At 42.2% G+C, this 19,919-nt stretch overlaps 1 protein-coding gene across 1 annotated transcript; it reads right to left on the reverse strand.

The window, feature by feature from the left end:
* Positions 1-4,419: 4,419 nt before the first annotated feature.
* LOC135566791 (integrator complex subunit 14-like) lies at positions 4,420-12,105 on the reverse strand. Its single transcript, XM_065014402.1, has 4 exons — positions 11,809-12,105; positions 10,161-10,268; positions 7,533-7,688; positions 4,420-4,877 (listed from the first exon to the last, which is right to left on the reverse strand). Exons 1-4 carry the CDS (start codon positions 12,031-12,033, stop codon positions 4,641-4,643), a joined length of 726 nt encoding a protein of 241 aa, XP_064870474.1. The 5' UTR covers positions 12,034-12,105; the 3' UTR covers positions 4,420-4,640.
* Between the last annotated feature and the right edge of the window lie 7,814 nt (positions 12,106-19,919).

Below are 19,919 nucleotides of genomic sequence, written 5' to 3' on the forward strand. Positions count from 1 at the left end.
TTGCCCTTACTGCTATTAGCCCATAGAAACACATTGAATAACAGATAGTCCTTACACTATTAGCCCATAGAAACACATTGAATAACAGATAGTCCTTACTGCTATTGTATAGAAACACATTGAATAACAGATAGTCCTTACTGCTATTAGCCCATAGAAACACATTGAATACCAGATAGTCCTTACTGCTATTAGCCCATAGAAACATTGAATAACAGAGAGTCCTTACTGCTATTAGCCCATAGAAACAGATTGAATAACAGATAGTCCTTACTGCTATTAGTATAGAACACATTGAATAACAGATAGTCCTTTACTGCTATTAGCCAATAGAAACACATTGAATAACAGAGAGTCCTTACTGCTATTAGCCCATAGAAAACACATTGAATAACAGATAGTCCTTACTGCTATTAGCCCATAGAAACACATTGAATAACAGATAGTCCTTACTGCTATTAGCCCATAGAAACACATTGAATAACAGATAGTCCTTACTGCTATTAGCCCATAGAAACACATTGAATAACAGATAGTCCTTACTGCTATTAGCCAATAGAAACACATTGAATAACAGATAGTCCTTACTGCTATTAGCCCATAGAAACACATTGAATAACAGATAGTCCCTTACTGCTATTAGCCCATAGAAACACATTGAATAACAGAGAGTCCTTACTGCTATTAGCCAATAGAAACACATTGAATAACAGATAGTCCTTACTGCTATTAGCCAATAGAAACACATTGAATAACAGATAGTCCTTACTGCACATTGTAATAGAAACACATTGAATAACAGATAGTCCTTACTGCTATTAGCCCATAGAAACACATTGAATAACAGATAGTCCTTACTGCTATTAGAAACATTGAATAACAGATAGTCCTTACTGCTATTAGCCAATAGAAACACATTGAATAACAGATAGTCCTTACTGCTATTAGCCAATAGAAACACATTGAATAACAGATAGTCCTTACTGCTATTAGCCAATAGAAACACATTGAATAACAGATAGTCCTTACTGCTATTAGCCCATAGAAACACATTGAATAACAGATAGTCCTTACTGCTATTAGCCAATAGAAACACATTGAATAACAGATAGTCCTTACTGCTATTAGCCCATAGAAACACATTGAATAACAGATAGTCCTTACTGCTATTAGAAACACATTGAATAACAGATAGTCCTTACTGCTATTAGCCCATAGAAACACATTGAATAACAGATAGTCCTTACTGCTATTAGCCAATAGAAACACATTGAATAACAGACAGTCCTTACTGCTATTAGCCCATAGAAACACATTGAATAACAGATAGTCCTTACTGCTATTAGCCCATAGAAACACATTGAATAACAGATAGTCCTGACTGCTATTAGCCCATAGAAACACATTGAATAACAGACAGTCCTTACTGCTATTAGCCCATAGAAACACATTGAATAACAGATAGTCCTTACTGCTATTAGAAACACATTGAATAACAGATAGTCCTTACTGCTATTAGCCCATAGAAACACATTGAATAACAGACAGTCCTTACTGCTATTAGCCAATAGAAACACATTGAATAACAGATAGTCCTTACTGCTATTAGCCAATAGAAACACATTGAATAACAGATAGTCCTTACTGCTATTAGCCAATAGAAACACATTGAATAACAGATAGTCCTTACTGCTATTAGCCAATAGAAACACATTGAATAACAGATAGTCCTTACTGCTATTAGCCAATAGAAACACATTGAATAACAGATAGTCCTTACTGCTATTAGCCAATAGAAACACATTGAATAACAGATAGTCCTTACTGCTATTAGCCAATAGAAACACATTGAATAACAGATAGTCCTTACTGCTATTAGCCCATAGAAACACATTGAATAACAGATAGTCCTTACTGCTATTAGCCAATAGAAACACATTGAATAACAGATAGTCCTTACTGCTATTAGCCCATAGAAACACATTGAATAACAGATAGTCCTTACTGCTATTAGCCAATAGAAACACATTGAATAACAGACAGTCCTTACTGCTATTAGCCCATAGAAACACATTGAATAACAGACAGTCCTTACTGCTATTAGCCCATAGAAACACATTGAATAACAGATAGTCCTTACTGCTATTAGCCAATAGAAACACATTGAATAACAGATAGTCCTTACTGCTATTAGCCAATAGAAACACATTGAATAACAGATAGTCCTTACTGCTATTAGCCAATAGAAACACATTGAATAACAGATAGTCCTTACTGCTATTAGCCCATAGAAACACATTGAATAACAGATAGTCCTTACTGCTATTAGAAACACATTGAATAACAGATAGTCCTTACTGCTATTAGAAACACATTGAATAACAGATAGTCCTTACTGCTATTAGCCCATAGAAACACATTGAATAACAGATAGTCCTTACTGCTATTAGAAACACATTGAATAACAGACAGTCCTTACTGCTATTAGCCCATAGAAACACATTGAATAACAGATAGTCCTTACTGCTATTAGCCCATAGAAACACATTGAATAACAGATAGTCCTTACTGCTATTAGCCCATAGAAACACATTGAATAACAGATAGTCCTTACTGCTATTAGAAACACATTGAATAACAGATAGTCCTTACTGCTATTAGAAACACATTGAATAACAGATAGTCCTTACTGCTATTAGCCCATAGAAACACATTGAATAACAGATAGTCCTTACTGCTATTAGAAACACATTGAATAACAGACAGTCCTTACTGCTATTAGAAACACATTGAATAACAGATAGTCCTTACTGCTATTAGCCCATAGAAACACATTGAATAACAGACAGTCCTTACTGCTATTAGCCCATAGAAACACATTGAATAACAGATAGTCCTTACTGCTATTAGCCAATAGAAACACATTGAATAACAGATAGTCCTTACTGCTATTAGCCCATAGAAACACATTGAATAACAGACAGTCCTTACTGCTATTAGAAACACATTGAATAACAGATAGTCCTTACTGCTATTAGAAACACATTGAATAACAGACAGTCCTTACTGCTATTAGCCCATAGAAACACATTGAATAACAGATAGTCCTTACTGCTATTAGCCCATAGAAACACATTGAATAACAGATAGTCCTTACTGCTATTAGCCCATAGAAACACATTGAATAACAGATAGTCCTTACTGCTATTAGAAACACATTGAATAACAGACAGTCCTTACTGCTATTAGAAACACATTGAATAACAGATAGTCCTTACTGCTATTAGCCCATAGAAACACATTGAATAACAGACAGTCCTTACTGCTATTAGCCCATAGAAACACATTGAATAACAGATAGTCCTTACTGCTATTAGCCAATAGAAACACATTGAATAACAGATAGTCCTTACTGCTATTAGCCCATAGAAACACATTGAATAACAGATAGTCCTTACTGCTATTAGCCCATAGAAACACATTGAATAACAGATAGTCCTTACTGCTATTAGCCAATAGAAACACATTGAATAACAGACAGTCCTTACTGCTATCAGCCCATAGAAACACATTGAATAACATCAGAGATCTAGGACAGACTTACATGTATTTAACCTCTTGCTTTTGGCACTAAACCGTCTCCATCTTAACCTGACAGATTATTAATGGGGATGTGGTGGATAGATGTCTCTCTCCATCTTAACCTGACAGATTATTAATGGGGATGTGGTGGATAGATGTCTCTCTCCATCTTAACCTGACAGATTATTAATGGGGATGTGGTGGATAGATGTCTCTCTCCATCTTTAACCTGACAGATTATTAATGGGGATGTGGTGGATAGATCTCTCTCTCCATCTTAACCTGACAGATTATTAATGGGGATGTGGTGGATAGATGTCTCTCTCCATCTCAACCTGACAGATTATTAATGGGGATGTGGTGGATAGATCTCTCTCTCCATCTTAACCTGACAGATTATTAATGGGGATGTGGTGGATAGATGTCTCTCTCCATCTCAACCTGACAGATTATTAATGGGGATGTGGTGGATAGATCTCTCTCTCCATCTTAACCTGACAGATTATTAATGGGGATGTGGTGGATAGATCTCTCTCCATCTTAACCTGACAGATTATTAATGGGGATGTGGTGGATAGATGTCTCTCTCCATCTTAACCTGACAGATTATTAATGGGGATGTGGTGGATAGATCTCTCTCTCCATCTTAACCTGACAGATTATTAATGGGGATGTGGTGGATAGATGTCTCTCTCCATCTTAACCTGACAGATTATTAATGGGGATGTGGTGGATAGATGTCTCTCTCCATCTCAACCTGACAGATTATTAATGGGGATGTGGTGGATAGATCTCTCTCTCCATCTTAACCTGACAGATTATTAATGGGGATGTTTGTAATTATGCTCATTAGATTTCAGTGGGGGGCGCGGACATCGACTCGAGTTAAGAATCCACGTTACCACAGAAACTGACTCAATCGAATGAGACGTCTTCAGTTCAGCTGTACGTTCCACAAACCCTTTCTGTTTGGACTGTTATTTTCACTTTCACAACGACCTTCATCTATAACAGTCGGTTACACAGTTACACGATAATTGTGCCAACCAAAGACCTAGCTAGGTCCCAGAGAAAGGGCCAGGCGCTTGTGTCGTTTCCACTAGTTTCAGATTTAGCTTCCACCCTGAGAAGTAAACATGAAGAGTTGGACGGAAGCTTCTGGGTTGACATACGCACCCGAACATGACCTGGACACTCTTCAGACAGAGCTGGCCTTCCATAGTGAAGATCTGTCCATCTCCTCCGTTCAGCTGGAGCAGCTGCTCCAGGTTATGCATCGTGTCTGTCATCTGTAACTATAGAACAACAGGGGATGTAGTGGAGTGGTCCAGTGGTCTGGTAGCGAACAGAACATCAGGTAGAATCAGCTAGCAAGCGATAAGCATTAGCATTAGAGGCAAACACCATTTTTTTTAAAGACACATTTGCAGCTTGCTAAGACCAACTAACGACACCCACTAACGACACCCACTAACGACACCCACTAACTACACCCACTAACGACACCCACTAACGACACCCACTAACGACACCCACTAACTACACCCACTAACTACACCCACTAACGACACCCACTAACGACACCCACTAACGACACCCACTAACGACACCCACTAACTACACCCACTAACTACACCCACTAACGACACCCACTAACGACACCCACCAACGACACCACTAACGACACCCACTAACTATGACACCCACTAACTACACCCACTAACTACACCCACTAACGACACCCACTAACGACACCCACTAACGACACCCACTAACTACACCCACTAACTACACCCACTAACGACACCCACTAACGACACCCACCAACTACACCCACCAACTACACCCTCTAACTACACCCACTAACTACACCCACTAACTACACCCTCTAACTACACCCACTAACTACACCCACTCACTACACCCACTAACTCCACCCACTAACTCCACCCACTAACTACACCCACTAACTACACCCACTAACTACACCCACTAACAACACCCACTAACAACACCCACTAACACCAACTAACTACACCCACCAACTACACCCACCAACTCCACTCACTAACTACACCCACTAACTACACCCACCAACTACACCCACCAACTACACCCACCAACTACACCCACTCACTACACCCACTCACTACACCCACTCACTACACCCACTCACTACACCCACTCACTACACCCACTAACTACACCCACTCACTACACCCACTAACTACACCCACTCACTACACCCACTCACTACACCCACCAACTACACCCACTCACTACACCCACTAACTCCACCCACTAACTCCACCCACTAACTCCACCCTCTAACTACACCCACTAACTACACCCACTAACTCCACCCACCAACTACACCCACTCACTAACTACACCCACCAACTACACCCACTCACTACACCCACTAACTCCACCCACCAACTACACCCACTCACTACACCCACTAACTCCACCCACTAACTCCACCCACTAACTCCACCCACTAACTACACCCACTAACTACACCCACTAACTACACCCACTAACTCCACCCCACTAACTCCACCCACTCACTACACCCTCTAACTACACCCTCTAACTACACCCTCTAACTACACCCACCAACTCCACCACTAACTCCACCCACTAACTCCACCCACTAACTCCACCCACTAACTACACCCACTAACTACACCCACTAACTACACCCCTCTAACTACACCCACTAACTCCACCCACTCACTACACCCACCAACTACACCCACTAACTACACCCACTAACTACACCCACTAACTACACCCACCAACTACACCCACTAACTACACCCTCTAACTACACCCACTAACTACACCCACCAACTACACCCACTAACTCCACCCACCAACTCCACCCACCAACTACACCCACCAACTACACCCACCAACTCCACCCACCAACTCCACCCACTAACTCCACCCACTAACTCCACCCACTAACTCCACCCACTAACTCCACCCTCTAACTACACCCTCTAACTACACCCACTAACTACACCCACCAACTCCACCCACTAACTCCACCCACTAACTCCACCCACTCACTACACCCACTCACTACACCCACTCACTACACCCTCTAACTACACCCTCTAACTACACCCTCTAACTACACCCACTAACTCCACCCACTCACTACACCCACTCACTACACAAATAATATAGAAAAAATATATTTATATTAAGATGCAAAGTGGAAAGCTGCATCATTCTTGTTTGGAACAATCTGTTGACTGCGTGCTGATTGGTCAATAGGTGCAGAGTGAATCTAGAGGAACTGCCTGGTTGAGTGAGAGGGCGGGGCTTGCTGTGTGGGATTGGGATTGGCCAAAAGAGATGGAGAGAGAACAGCGATATGGACATTGCCCATATCACGTCCTCAATTTTGATAAAAATCGAATTAACCGTGCAGCCCTATCAGTCACCTTGCCAACACACAGTAGCAGATAGTTGTTTAATAGTGCATCTGCTTGTTGTCTAAGATGTACAGGCGCAACACTAGCCCCTATATCTAGCTACTGTCGTCTACTAACCTTACAATTAAACAACCAGGAGCAACACTAGCCCCTATATCTAGCTACTGCCCTTAACTAACCTTACAATTAAACAACCAGGAGCAACACTAGCCCCTATATCTAGCTACTGCCCTTAACTAACCTTACAATTAAACAACCAGGAGCAACACTAGCCCCTATATCTAGCTACTGCCCTTAACTAACCTTACAATTAAACAACCAGGAGCAACACTAGCCCCTATATCTAGCTACTGCCCTTAACTAACCTTACAATTAAACAACCAGGAGCAACACTAGCCCCTATATCTAGCTACTGCCCTTAACTAACCTTACAATTAAACAACCAGCTGTGATCAGGTCTATAAGGTCAATAAGTAGCTATTCAGTGTGGTGCTGTCGTACCTCCTCTGCGTTAGCGATGCACATGATGAACAGCTTGGCAGGGAAAGGGAAGGGCAGGGGGAACTTCTTATCCTCTGGTCGTCCTTTCAGAGTCTGTAGGGAGTGTCTCAGAGAGCCTTTACCGATCCCCAGAGAGCCGTCTGTTACCAACACCACCTGTAGGCCACCAGATCAATAATCAATCTAATAGTCTGTAGGGAGTGTCTCAGAGAGCCTTTACCGATCCCCAGAGAGCCGTCTGTTAACAACACCACCTGTAGGCCACCAGATCAATAATCAATCTAATAGTCTGTAGGGAGTGTCTCAGAGAGCACCACCTGTAGGCCACCAGATCAATAATCAATCTAATAGTCTGTAGGGAGTGTCTCAGAGAGCACCACCTGTAGGCCACCAGATCAATAATCAATCTAATAGTCTGTAGGGAGTGTCTCAGAGAGCACCACCTGTAGGCCACCAGATCAATAATCAATGTAATAGTCTGTAGGGAGTGTCTCAGAGAGCACCACCTGGTGGCCATGAGGAAAACTGCAGCCATATTCACCAAAATTCACCTGCATTTAACATTTTAGCAATTTATCAGACGCTCTTATCCAGTGACTTACAGTTAGTACATTCATCTCCAGATACCTAGGTGGACCAGTCATAGTCAGTACATTCATCTCCAGATAGCTAGGTGGACCAGTCATAGTCAGTACATTCATCTCCAGATAGCTAGGTGGACCAGTCATAGTCAGTACATTCATCTCCAGATAGCTAGGTGGACCAGTCATAGTCAGTACATTCATCTCCAGATAGCTAGGTGGACCAGTCATAGTCAGTACATTCATCTCCAGATAGCTAGGTGGACCAGTCATAGTCAGTACATTCATCTTCAGATAGCTAGGTGGACCAGTCATAGTCAGTACATTCATCTCCAGATAGCTAGGTGGACCAGTCATAGTCAGTACATTCATCTACAGATAGCTAGGTGGACCAGTCATAGTCAGTACATTCATCTTCAGATAGCTAGGTGGACCAGTCATAGTCAGTACATTCATCTCCAGATAGCTAGATGGACCAGTCATAGTCAGTACATTCATCTCCAGATAGCTAGGTGGACCAGTCATAGTCAGTACATTCATCTCCAGATAGCTAGGTGGACCAGTCATAGTCAGGACATTCATCTTCAGATAGCTAGGTGGACCAGTCATAGTCAGTACATTCATCTCCAGATAGCTAGGTGGACCAGTCATAGTCAGTACATTCATCTCCAGATAGCTAGGTGGACCAGTCATAGTCAGTACATTCATCTCCAGATAGCTAGGTGGACCAGTCATAGTCAGTACATTCATCTACAGATAGCTAGGTGGACCAGTCATAGTCAGTACATTCATCTTCAGATAGCTAGGTGGACCAGTCATAGTCAGTACATTCATCTCCAGATAGCTAGATGGACCAGTCATAGTCAGTACATTCATCTCCAGATAGCTAGGTGGACCAGTCATAGTCAGTACATTCATCTCCAGATAGCTAGGTGGACCAGTCATAGTCAGGACATTCATCTTCAGATAGCTAGGTGGACCAGTCATAGTCAGTACATTCATCTCCAGATAGCTAGGTGGACCAGTCATAGTCAGGACATTCATCTCCAGATAGCTAGGTGGACCAGTCATAGTCAGTACGTTCATCTCCAGACAGCTAGGTGGACCAGTCATAGTCAGTACGTTCATCTCCAGATAGCTAGGTGGACCAGTCATAGTCAGTACGTTCATCTCCAGATAGCTAGGTGGACCAGTCATAGTCAGTACATTCATCTCCAGATGGCTAGGTGGACCAGTCATAGTCAGTACATTCATCTCCAGATAGCTAGGTGGACCAGTCATAGTCAGTACATTCATCAGATAGCTAGGTGGACCAGTCATAGTCAGTACATTCATCTTCAGATAGCTAGGTGGACCAGTCATAGTCAGTACATTCATCTCCAGATAGCTAGGTGGACCAGTCATAGTCAGTACATTCATCTCCAGATAGCTAGATGGACCAGTCATAGTCAGTACATTCATCTCCAGATAGCTAGATGGACCAGTCATAGTCAGTACATTCATCTCCAGATAGCTAGGTGGACCAGTCATAGTCAGTACATTCATCTCCAGATAGCTAGGTGGACCAGTCATAGTCAGTACATTCATCTCCAGATAGCTAGGTGGACCAGTCATAGTCAGTACATTCATCTGTGTAGGACAGGCGTGGTTATAGTACCTGTGTGGGACAGGCGTGGTTATAGTACCTGTGTAGGACAGGCGTGGTTATAGTACCTGTGTAGGACAGGCGTGGTTATAGTACCTGTGTGGGACAGGCGTGGTTATAGTACCTGTGTAGGACAGGCGTGGTTATAGTACCTGTGTAGGACAGGCGTGGTTATATTACCTGTGTAGGACAGGCGTGGTTATAGTACCTGTGTAGGACAGGCGTGGTTATAGTACCTGTGTAGGACAGGCGTGGTTATAGTACCTGTGTAGGACAGGCGTGGTTATAGTACCTGTGTAGGACAGGCGTGGTTATAGTACCTGTGTAGGACAGGCGTGGTTATAGTACCTGTGGGACAGGCGTGGTTATAGTACCTGTGTAGGACAGGCGTGGTTATAGTACCTGTGTAGGACAGGCGTGGCCCCACTCCTGCTGCACCACGTTGCTGACTCCGTGTAAAGCTGCCTCCAGGCAGGTCTTGTCATAGTCCTCCAGGTTGTTCAGGGCTTCCTGCACAGCAGAGCAGAGGAGTGTTACCTTGGCTGGATTACCCTGTCTGCACAGAATATTACCCTGTCTGCACAGAATATTACCCTGTCTGCACAGAACATTACCCTGTCTGCACAGAACATTACCCTGTCTGCACAGAACATTACCCTGTCTGCACAGAACATTACCCTGGCTGCATTACCCTGGCTGCACAGAACATTACCCTGGCTGCACAGAACATTACCCTCTCTGCACAGAATATTACCCTGGCTGCACAGAACATTACCCTGTCTGCACAGAACATTACCCTGGCTGCATTACCCTAGCTGCACAGAACATTACCATGGCTGCACAGAACATTACCCTGTCCGCACATAACATTACCCTGGCTGCACAGAACATTACCCTGGCTGCACAGAACATTACCCTGGCTGCATTACCCTGGCTGCACAGAACATTACCCTGTCTGCACAGAACATTTCCCTGGCTGCATTACCCTGGCTGCACAGAACATTACCCTGTCTGCACAGAACATTACCCTGGCTGCATTACCCTGGCTGCACAGGACATTGCCCTGGCTGCATTACCCTGGCTGCACAGAACATTACCCTGTCTGCACAGAACATTGCCCTGGCTGCATTACCCTGGCTGCACAGAACATTACCCTGGCTGCATTACCCTGTCTGCACAGAACATTGCCCTGGCTGCATTACCCTGGCTGCACAAAACATTACCCTGGCTGCACAGAACATTACCCTGGCTGCATTACCCTGGCTGCACAGAACATTACCCTGGCTGCACAGAACATTACCCTGGCTGCATTACCCTGGCTGCACAGAACATTACCCTGGCTGCATTACCCTGGCTGCACAGAACATTACCCTGTCTGCACAGAACATTACCCTGTCTGCACAGAACATTACCCTGTCTACCTGTGTACCTGTAGGGTGTTGTAGTCCCTGGTGTTAGCCAGACCTTTGTACCTGTAGGGTGTTGTAGTCCCTGGTGTTAGCCAGACCTGTGTACCTGTAGGGTGTTGTAGTCCCTGGTGTTAGCCAGACCTGTAGGGTGTTGTAGTCCCCGGTGTTAGCCAGACCTGTGTACCTGTATGGTGTTGTAGTCCCTGGTGTTAGCCAGACCTTTGTACCTGTAGGGTGTTGTAGTCCCCGGTGTTAGCCAGACCTGTGTACCTGTAGGGTGTTGTAGTCCCTGGTGTTAGCCAGACCTGTAGGGTGTTGTAGTCCCTGGTGTTAGCCAGACCTGTGTACCTGTAGGGTGTTGTAGTCCCTGGTGTTAGACAGACCTGTGTACCTGTAGGGTGTTGTAGTCCCCGGTGTTAGCCAGACCTGTGTACCTGTAGGGTGTTGTAGTCCCTGGTGTTAGCCAGACCTTTGTACCTGTAGGGTGTTGTAGTCCCTGGTGTTAGCCAGACCTGTGTACCTGTAGGGTGTTGTAGTCCCTGGTGTTAGCCAGACCTGTAGGGTGTTGTAGTCCCTGGTGTTAGACAGACCTGTGTACCTGTAGGGTGTTGTAGTCCCCGGTGTTAGCCAGACCTGTGTACCTGTAGGGTGTTGTAGTCCCTGGTGAAAGGCACCAGTAGCTCCCACAGGGAAGAGAAGGCCACTAGAGAAGTGAATTCCAGTCTGTAGTTGTTAGCCATGTGCTCAAACAGCATGGTGAGTCCGGCCACAGCTAGGTTCTTCCTCTGCAACTCCTCGGAACACTGCTCCAGAGAGACCGGCCGCGTCATGGACAGAGACGCGTCCATCAGGACCACCGTCGGCATGATGACGGTGATGTGGTTTCCACTAAAGCAGAATGAGTTTAATAATGAAGCATCCACAGTCTCTCTGGATGTGTGAATACAACACAGTCTACAATGGAAACTACAACACTGCCTCTGGAAAATACAGAAACTACAACACTGGAAAATACAGAAACTACAACACTGGAAAATACAGAAACTACAACACTGGAAAATACAGAAACTACAACACTGCCTCTGGAAAATACAGAAACCACAACACTGCCTCTGGAAAATACAGAAACTACAACACTGGAAAATACAGAAACCACAACACTGCCTCTGGAAAATACAGAAACTACAACACTGCCTCTGGAAAATACAGAAACCACAACACTGCCTCTGGAAAATACAGAAACCACAACACTGCCTCTGGAAAATACAGAAACCACAACACTGCCTCTGGAAAATACAGAAACTACAACACTGGAAAATACAGAAACCACAACACTGCCTCTGGAAAATACAGAAACCACAACACTGCCTCTGGAAAATACAGAAACTACAACACTGCCTCTGGAAAATACAGAAACTACAACACTGCCTTCTGGAAAATACAGAAACTACAACACTGCCTCTGGAAAAAATACAGAAACTACAACACTGCCTCTGGAAAATACAGAAACTACAACACTGGAAAATACAGAAACTACAACACTGCCTCTGGAAAATAAAGAAACCACAACACTGCTCTGGAAAATACAGAAACCACAACACTGCCTCTGAAAATACAGAAACTACAACACTGGAAAATACAGAAACTACAACACTGCCTCTGGAAAATAAAGAAAACAACACTGCCTCTCTGAAAATACAGAAACTACAACACTGCCTCTGGAAAATACAGAAACCACAACACTGCCTCTGGAAAATACAGAAACTACAACACTGCCTCTGGAAAATACAGAAACCACAACACTGGAAAATACAGAAACCACAACACTGCCTCTGGAAAATACAGAAACCACAACACTGCCTCTGGAAAATACAGAAACTACAACACTGCCTCTGGAAAATACAGAAACCACAACACTGCCTCTGGAAAATACAGAAACCACAACACTGCCTCTGGAAAATACAGAAACCACAACACTGGAAAATACAGAAACCACAACACTGCCTCTGGAAAATACAGAAACTACAACACTGCCTCTGGAAAATACAGAAACTACAACACTGGAAAATACAGAAACTACAACACTGCCTCTGGAAAATACAGAAACCACAACACTGGAAAATACAGAAACCACAACACTGCCTCTGGAAAATACAGAAACCACAACACTGGAAAATACAGAAACCACAACACTGGAAAATACAGAAACTACAACACTGCCTCTGGAAAATAAAGAAACCACAACACTGCCTCTGGAAAATACAGAAACCACAACACTGCCTCTGGAAAATACAGAAACCACAACACTGGAAAATACAGAAACCACAACACTGCCTCTGGAAAATAAAGAAACCACAACACTGGAAAATACAGAACACAACACTGCCTCTGGAAAAATACAGAAACTACACAACACTGCCTCTGGAAAATACAGAAACCACAACACTGGAAAATACAGAAACCACAACACTGGAAAATACAGAAACTACAACACTGCCTCTGGAAAATACAGAAACACAACACTGCCTCTGGAAAATACAGAAACCACAAACTCTGGAAAATACAACACTGCCTCTGGAAAATACAGAAACCACAACACTGGAAAATACAGAAACCACAACACTGCCTCTGGAAAATACAGAAACCACAACACTGCCTCTGGAAAATACAGAAACTACAACACTGCCTCTGGAAAATACCAGAAACTACAACACTGCCTCTGAAAATACAGAAACTACAACACTGGAAAAATACAGAAACCACAACACTGCCTCTGGAAAATGCAGAAACCACAACACTGCCTCTGGAAAATACAGAAACCACAACACTGGAAAATACAGAAACCACAACACTGCCTCTGGAAAATACAGAAACCACAACACTGGAAAATACAAACCACAACACTGCCTCTGGAAAATACAGAAACTACAACACTGCCTCTGGAAAAATACAGAAACTACAACACTGCCTCTGGAAAATACAGAAACTACAACACTGCCTCTGGAAAATACAGAAACTACAACACTGCCTCTGGAAAATACAGAAACCACAACACTGCCTCTGGAAAATACAGAAACTACAACACTGCCTCTGGAAAATACAGAAACTACAACACTGCCTCTGGAAAATACAGAAACCACAACACTGCCTCTGGAAAATACAGAAACCACAACACTGCCTCTGGAAAATACAGAAACTACAACACTGGAAAATACAGAAACTACAACACTGCCTCTGGAAAATACAGAAACTACAACACTGCAGAAACTCTGGAAAATACAGAAACACAACACTGCCTCTGGAAAATACAGAAACTACAACACTGCCTCTGGAAAATACAGAAACTACAACACTGCCTCTGGAAAATACAGAAACTACAACACTGCCTCTGGAAAATACAGAAACTACAACACTGGAAAATACAGAAACTACAACACTGCCTCTGGAAAATACAGAAACTACAACACTGCCTCTGGAAAATACAGAAACTACAACACTGGAAAATACAGAAACCACAACACTGCCTCTGGAAAATAAAGAAACCACAACACTGCCTCTGGAAAATACAGAAACTACAACACTGCCTCTGGAAAATACAGAAACCACAACACTGCCTCTGGAAAATACAGAAACTACAACACTGGACAGAAACCACAACACTGGAAAATACAGAAACCACAACACTGCCTCTGGAAAATACAGAAACCACAACACTGCCTCTGGAAAATACAGAAACTACAACACTGCCTCTGGAAAATACAGAAACCACAACACTGCCTCTGGAAAATACAGAAACCACAACACTGCCTCTGGAAAATACAGAAACCACAACACTGGAAAATACAGAAACCACAACACTGCCTCTGGAAAATACAGAAACCACAACACTGCCTCTGGAAAATACAGAAACCTGTTACAAACACTGGCAGAAACTACAACACTGCCTCTGGAAAATAAAGAAACCAAAACCTCTGGAAAATACAACACTGCCTCTGGAAAATACAGAAACTACAACACTGCCTCTGGAAAATACAGAAACTACAACACTGCCTCTGGAAAATACAGAAACCACAACACTGCCTCTGGAAAATACAGAAACTACAACACTGGCAGAAACTCTGCCTCTGGAAAATAAAGAAACTACAACACTGCCTCTGGAAAATACAGAAACCACAACACTGCCTCTGGAAAATACAGAAACTACAACACTGGAAAATACAGAAACTACAACACTGCCTCTGGAAAATAAAGAAACCACAACACTGCCTCTGGAAAATACAGAAACTACAACACTGCCTCTGGAAAATACAGAAACCACAACACTGCCTCTGGAAAATACAGAAACTACAACACTGGAAAATACAGAAACCACAACACTGGAAAATACAGAAACCACAACACTGCCTCTGGAAAATACAGAAACCACAACACTGCCTCTGGAAAATACAGAAACTACAACACTGCCTCTGGAAAATACAGAAACTACAACACTGCCTCTGGAAAATACAGAAACCACAACACTGGAAAATACAGAAACCACAACACTGCCTCTGGAAAATACAGAAACTACAACACTGGAAAATACAGAAACCACAACACTGCCTCTGGAAAATACAGAAACCACAACACTGCCTCTGGAAAATACAGAAACCACAACACTGCCTCTGGAAAATACAGAAACCACAACACTGCCTCTGGAAAATACAGAAACCACAACACTGCCTCTGGAAAATACAGAAACCACAACACTGCCTCTGGAAAATACAGAAACCACAACACTGCCTCTGGAAAATACAGAAACCACAACACTGCCTCTGGAAAATACAGAAACTACAACACTGGAAAATGACACTACAGCCTCTGGAAAATACAGAAACTACAACACTGGAAAATACAGAAACTAGGCACAACACTGAAAATACAGAAACCACAACACTGCCTCTGGAAAATACAGAAACTACAACACTGCCTCTGGAAAATACAGAAACTACAACACTGCACTGGAAAATACAGAAACTACAACACTGCCTCTGGAAAATGCAGAAACTACAACACTGGAAAATACAGAAACTACAACACTGGAAAATACAGAAACTACAACACTGCTGGAAATGAAACTACAACACTGGAAAATACAGAAACTACTGACACTGCCTCTGGAAATGCAGAAACCACAACACTGGAAAATACAGAAACCACAACACTGCCTCTGGAAAATAAAGAAACCACAACACTGCCTCTGGAAATACAGAAACTACAACACTGCCTCTGGAAAATACAGAAACCACAACACTGCTCTCTGAAAAATACAGAAACTACAACACTGGAAAATACAGAAACCACAACACTGAAAATACAGAAAACCACAACACTGGAAAATACAGAAACCACAACACTGCCTCTGGAAAATACAGAAACTACAACACCTGGAAAATACAGAAACTACAACACTGCTTCTGGAAAATACAGAAACCACAACACTGAAAATACAGAAACCACAACACTGCCTCTGGAAAATACAGAAACTACAAACACTGGAAAATACAGAAACTACAACTTTGCCTCTGAAATACAGAAACCACAACACTGCCTCTGGAAAATACAGAAACAAACACTGCCTCTGAAAATACAGAAACTACAACACTGCCTCTGAAAATAAAGAAACCACAACACTGCCTCTGGAAAATACAGAAACCACAACACTGCCTCTGGAAAATACAGAAAACAACTTACTGCCTCTGGAAAATACAGAAACCACAACACTGCCTCTGGAAAATACAGAAACCACAACACTGCCTCTGGAAAATACAGAAACTACAACACTGCCTCTGGAAAATACAGAAACTACAACACTGCCTCTGGAAAATACAGAAACTACAACCTCTGGAAAAAATACAGAAACTACAACACTGGAAAATACAGAAACCACAACACTGCCTCTGGAAAATACAGAAACTACAACACTGCCTCTGGAAAATACAGAAACTACAACACTGCCTCTGGAAAATACAGAAACTACAACACTGGAAAATACAGAAACTACAACACTGGAAAATACAGAAACTACAACACTGGAAAATACAGAAACCACAACACTGGAAAATACAGAAACTACAACACTGGAAAATACAGAAACTACAACACTGGAAAATACAGAAACTACAACACTGGAAAATACAGAAACTACAACACTGGAAAATACAGAAACCACAACACTGGAAAATACAGAAACTACAACACTGGAAAATACAGAAACCACAACACTGGAAAATACAGAAACTACAACACTGGAAAATACAGAAACCACAACACTGCCTCTGGAAAATACAGAAACCACAACACTGCCTCTGGAAAATACAGAAACCACAACACTGCCTCTGGAAAATACAGAAACCACAACACTGCCTCTGGAAAATACAGAAACTACAACACTGCCTCTGGAAAATACAGAAACCACAACACTGCCTCTGGAAAATACAGAAACCACAACACTGCCTCTGGAAAATACAGAAACCACAACACTGAAAATACAGAAACCACAACACTGCCTCTGGAAAATACAGAAACTACAACACTGCCTCTGGAAAATACAGAAACCACAACACTGCCTCTGGAAAATACAGAAACTACAACACTGGAAAATACAGAAACTACAACACTGCCTCTGGAAAATACAGAAACTACAACACTGCCTCTGGAAAATACAGAAACTACAACACTGGAAAATACAGAAACTACAACACTGGGAAACTACAACACTGGAAAATACAGAAACTACAACACTGCCTCTGGAAAATACAGAAACTACAACACTGCCTCTGGAAAATACAGAAACTACAACACTGGAAAATACAGAAACTACAACACTGCCTCTGGAAAATACAGAAACTACAACACTGGAAAATACAGAAACTACAAAACACTGGAAAATACAGAAACTGCAACTCTGGAAAATACAGAAACTACAACACTGGAAAATACAGAGACTACAACACTGGAAAAATACAGAAACTACAACACTGGAAAATACAGGAACTACAACACTGCCTCTGGAAAATACAGAAACTACAACACTGGAAAATACAGAAACTACAACACTGCCTCTGGAAAATACAGAAACTACAACACTGGAAAATACAGAAACTACAACACTGCCTCTGAAAATACAGAAACCACAAACACTGCTCTGGAAAATACAGAAACTACAACACTGCCTCTGGAAAATACAGAAACCACAACACTGGAAAATACAGAAACTACAACACTGGAAAATACAGAAACTACAACACTGGAAAATACAGAAACTACACTGGAAAATACAGAAACCACAACACTGCCTCTGGAAAATACAGAAACCACAACACTGGAAAATACAGAAACTACAACACTGGAAAATGCAGAAACTACAACACTGCCTCTGGAAAATACAGAAACTACAACACTGGAAAATACAGAAACTACAACACTGGAGAATACAGAAACTACAACACTGCCTCTGGAAAATACAGAAACTACAACACTGCCTCTGGAAAATACAGAAACTACAACACTGGAAAATACAGAAACTACAACACTGCCTCTGGAAAATACAGAAACTACAACACTGCCTCTGGAAAATACAGAAACTACAACACTGGAAAATACAGAAACTACAACACTGGAAAATACAGAAACTACAACACTGCCTCTGGAAAATAAAGAAACCACAACACTGCCTCTGGAAAATACAGAAACCACAACACTGCCTCTGGAAAATACAGAAACTACAACACTGGAAAATACAGAAACCACAACACTGCCTCTGGAAAATAAAGAAACCACAACACTGCCTCTGGAAAATACAGAAACTACAACACTGCCTCTGGAAAATACAGAAACCACAACACTGCCTCTGGAAAATACAGAAACTACAACACTGCCTCTGGAAAATACAGAAACCACAACACTGGAAAATACAGAAACCACAACACTGCCTCTGGAAAATACAGAAACCACAACACTGCCTCTGGAAAATACAGAAACTACAACACTGCTCTGGAAAAATACAGAAACCACAACACTGCCTCTGGAAAATACAGAAACCACAACACTGCCTCTGGAAAAATACAGAAACCACAACACTGGAAAATACAGAAACCACAACACTGCCTCTGGAAAATACAGAAACTACAACACTGCCTCTGAAAATACAGAAACCACAACACTGGAAAAATACAGAAACTACAACACTGCTCTGGAAAATACAGAAACCACAACACTGGAAAATACAGAAACCACAACACTGCCTCTGGAAAATACAGAAACCACAACACTGGAAAATACAGAAACCACAAAGCACTGCCTCTGGAAAATAAAGAAACCACAACACTGCCTCTGGAAAATACAGAAACCACAACACTGCCTCTGGAAAATACAGAAACCACAACACTGGAAAATACAGAAACCACAACACTGCCTCTGGAAAATAAAGAAACCACAACACTGCCTCTGGAAAATACAGAAACTACAACACTGCCTCTGGAAAATACAGAAACCACAACACTGCCTCTGGAAAATACAGAAACTACAACACTGGAAAATACAGAAACCACAACACTGGAAAATACAGAAACCACAACACTGCCTCTGGAAAATACAGAAACCACAACACTGCCTCTGGAAAATACAGAAACTACAACACTGCCTCTGGAAAATACAGAAACTACAACACTGCCTCTGGAAAATACAGAAACCACAACACTGGAAAATACAG

This window comes from Oncorhynchus nerka, unplaced genomic scaffold (genome assembly GCF_034236695.1).
Source record: "Oncorhynchus nerka isolate Pitt River unplaced genomic scaffold, Oner_Uvic_2.0 unplaced_scaffold_3320, whole genome shotgun sequence".
Taxonomy (NCBI): Eukaryota; Metazoa; Chordata; class Actinopteri; order Salmoniformes; family Salmonidae; genus Oncorhynchus; species Oncorhynchus nerka.